This window comes from Loa loa, assembly GCF_000183805.2.
Source record: "Loa loa unplaced genomic scaffold supercont3.210, whole genome shotgun sequence".
NCBI classification, from domain to species: Eukaryota; Metazoa; Nematoda; class Chromadorea; order Rhabditida; family Onchocercidae; genus Loa; species Loa loa.
Genome location: NW_018108390.1, coordinates 21,302 through 25,052, shown reverse-complemented (window position 1 = coordinate 25,052; position 3,751 = coordinate 21,302). Strand labels below are relative to the sequence as shown.

Sequence of the window (3,751 nt, the reverse complement as noted above, 5' to 3'; positions counted from 1 at the left end):
AGAAACTTTTCATTATCATATGTATCAATTTATAATAATTATTATCAATTTATAAATAATATAATTATCACCGTTACCATTATTATCATTGTCATTATTAATAAAATGATAATATCATTTATTAATAACAATATTATTTATAAATTACAATGCTTTTAGAATATTTTTATGTGTCTAAAAAAATATTTCCCGTCTTTTGTTTTCTTTTTCTTTCTTGCTTTGTTTATTAAGGTTTCAGAAAAATTTCTGTCATGATTAACAACTCAAAATTTATTTTCATATAAATTAAATTTTTTCAAATTTTCAAGAATATAATGTTATACATCATTTATTTATGCAAAAATTCGGCTTTTCCCTACTGTAAATACTGTAAGAAACTTTTCATTATCATATGTAACAATATCAATCACAATAATTGTTCTTATTATCATCTGAATATTTCAGAATGCTGTCTTTGCGTATACTTATTTAGTTTTTACTAATTCTCATTTCATTTAATTTTATCAATCAACATTATCACTCAATGATTCAATCATAATTGGACAATAATTATTTGAAATCTGTCATCCGGAATGATAATTGGCTATTATGATCAATACAGATAGATTTCAGAAGATATGTTTAATCAAATGGTCCAACAATCATCTACTGCTATTCCTACTACTACTTCTGTTACTACTCTTACTACTTCTACTGCTACAACAATCATTAATCAATTGAAATATCCATTAAATGGATATGATTTACCACTAAATTCTGACAAATTACGAAGTATTAATGTTATTAATAGTGATTTATACCCTAATAATGATAATAATAATCGCAATGATAATATCAACGATTTATATCGTAATCAATCTTATGACCCTAATGATTATCACTATATACCATTGAAGAAGTATTTTTCTGTTGATCATCGATTCAATCGATTGCTTTTTGAAAAGCCACAACGAAGATTTACAATAAAATATCGTAATCATAAGAAACAAAATTTGATAAATCAATCATTTAAATATTGTAAGTGTATTTCAACGAAAAAACAGCTAACTTCACCTCACAAACTTTATTCATCTAATTTGTCATCTGAAAATTTGGAAGGAAATTGTTCATTTGAATATGCCTTGCATCATGAAACTATGGCATCATGTATCTGGGATTCGATGATAAAACAGAAGGACGAATCATGTCGTTCCACACGACAATGTTTCAATGATATATGCGGTTGTTTCAACAGTTTAAATGAAGACAGTAATAGTGATAGTGATAGCGATAACAATGACGATGAGTATGAAGGTGATGGCGATGATAATGATGAGGATTATTCAATTTTATCGGTGGATCAACATTGTAATAAGTCGAAGATATCATGGTATAGCGAAAACCAAAATTGGTCTTATGTTAATGGTGATGATGATGATGATGATGATGATGATGATTATAGTAATCATCAATGGATCACTTCTCGTTATGAAGAATCGCAAATTGATCGTGCCAAATTTATGGCATCTGCAGCAGAAAAGCTTTTAACAGCAGATCGAAATATGAAGGAAGCACAACGTTTAAATATTTTACATTCAAGAATAGGACGAACGCGTAGTTTGTTGAATTTATTTTTTCCACGTAAATTACTCTCAATGGAAATTAGCACTCCGATATTGATCAGTAGTACAAAATCGACAGATTATCTACGATGTTTACCGAAAGTGCAAGCAATTGATAATGATTTGAATGATGTGAGAATTTTAGCAAAAAAAAAAAAAAAAAATAAGATAAATAAATGAATAAATTGGAATTGGTATTATTGTTTTTCACTGAGAAAACAGTAATAAATGGAATGATATAATTGAAATAAATGATATGTGTATATATATATATAGAGAGAGAGAGAGAGTTAAATTAGTTTCTACTTTTTATCCATTACCTTTTTCATTTAATTGTTTAGATTTTTATTAGTGAAATTATTGCTTAAGCTATTAAATTAATAGTCATAATTGACAAAATTATTCTAACCTTAAGAATATTCCATCTTTTACTAATATATTTTGAATGTGCACTCAGGAATTAAAATAAATGGATAATTGAATCGATTCGTTAATCATGATACTTGAAATATATGATTTGTTCAATAGTTGCTTGTTAGCTACAATAATAATAACAAATGATAAAACATAATAAACATTACAAATGAGATAATTAAAATGATGTTAAGTATAAACAATTTATTCTCAATTTTATGTAAATTTTAAAACAAGGATAAAATTTGGTGTGACATTATGACATTTGACATTTTGAGCAACATAATGGTCATATTTTATTTTATTTTCTTCATCCTTAATTTCTTTTATCTTTTGGATTTTATCCTAAGTATATATAATCATTATTTTAGAAAAATATAACAGCTCAGTGTAATGGAAATGGTGGAACTATGCAGACCAGAGATACTATCAAGGAGGTACAAAAAATTTGCATTAATTCAATTATATCACTTTGATATTTTATTTTTGCTAATGTGTAGATAAATAACAATAATTTGTCGTCCGATATCATTCTCATCGATGACAAAAAAACAAAATTTCATCACTCCAAGTAGGAACATCACAGTAAGAAGAAAAGAAAAAAGAAAAAGAAAAGAAAATGCAAAAATTTTTTAAAATTTAATTAGGAGATACATTCAATCCAAACAATAGTATTTTCAACCTATCCTTTTCATTTTTGAATTATTTCAATTTCAATTGCTCAAACCTAATTAAAATAATATTTAACAAATGATAATAAAAAAGTTACTTTCTTTATAACTAACATTTTCGGTTTTTCTTTTTTTTTTTTTGTAAGAAAAAACAAAAAGCATTACAATGCAAAAAAGCCTAATACTTAATTTAAATTTAATTTTTTATATGGACGAAAATTAAATGATAACTTTGACAAAATTGAGATTTTGAAACATTCGGGACCATATCCACAAATTGTCTTACCTGCTGGTGGCGGTTATTGGATGGATGGTGTAAGCAATTGTACCATTAATATCGATGATGAAGTTGTTGGATGTTGTCCGGCTACAAGTAGTTGTGCTCGATCAAAATTAGAAACTGATGACACGTCACATTGCTACAGGCGACATTTTGTCGGCAGGGTAAAATTAATTTTTTTAATATCTTTAACAATTTTTGTTTTTTGGCTTAAAATCTTGAAATTTTTGTCTTGGAGTTTTACCTTTTAGATGAAATGATCAAACTATTATGACAATTTGAAACTGTTTAATCATGATGTTTGATCATTTTTTAATTAACTGTGATAGCTTATGATATTGATAAAAAGCCTACTGTAATCATCTACTAGTTGGAAATAAAATTGTGTACTTAAACCTATTGAAGAAAACAAAAACTTTAAATAAATAAATTGATAGACAAATCGTTCAATCATTTAAATCAAATAAACAGTGTAATAATTATAAATAAGTCAGTTATTAATTACAATAAACAAAAAATGAATAAGTTAATCAATAAATTGGATGTGCTAATTAATTTTATTAAAATATGCGTCATTGGACATATGAAATTATTTTGTTTAATTTTGCTTGTTGACTAAATATAATTTATTATTAATTCAAATTACCTTAATATACCTTGGATAGATTATAGATAAATAAATAAATGAATAGATAAATAAATAAATAGGTAAGTAAATAAATAAATAAATAAATAAATAAGCAAATAAATAAATAAGTAAATAAACAAATAAGTGAATAAATAAA

The 3,751-nt window shown here is 25.1% G+C and overlaps 1 protein-coding gene across 1 annotated transcript in view; it reads left to right on the top strand.

The window, feature by feature from the left end:
- Positions 1 to 629: 629 nt before the first annotated feature.
- Positions 630 to 3,751, top strand: part of LOAG_18161 (Rapgap1) — a gene marked incomplete at its 5' end in the record, with an annotated part of 8,616 nt that continues 5,494 nt past the window's right edge. Inside the window, 3 exons of the mRNA XM_020450827.1 lie at positions 630 to 1,733; positions 2,387 to 2,452; positions 2,933 to 3,130. Of these exons, the coding sequence (XP_020305447.1) occupies positions 630 to 1,733; positions 2,387 to 2,452; positions 2,933 to 3,130 (1,368 nt within the window). The remainder of the gene's footprint in view (positions 1,734 to 2,386; positions 2,453 to 2,932; positions 3,131 to 3,751) is intronic.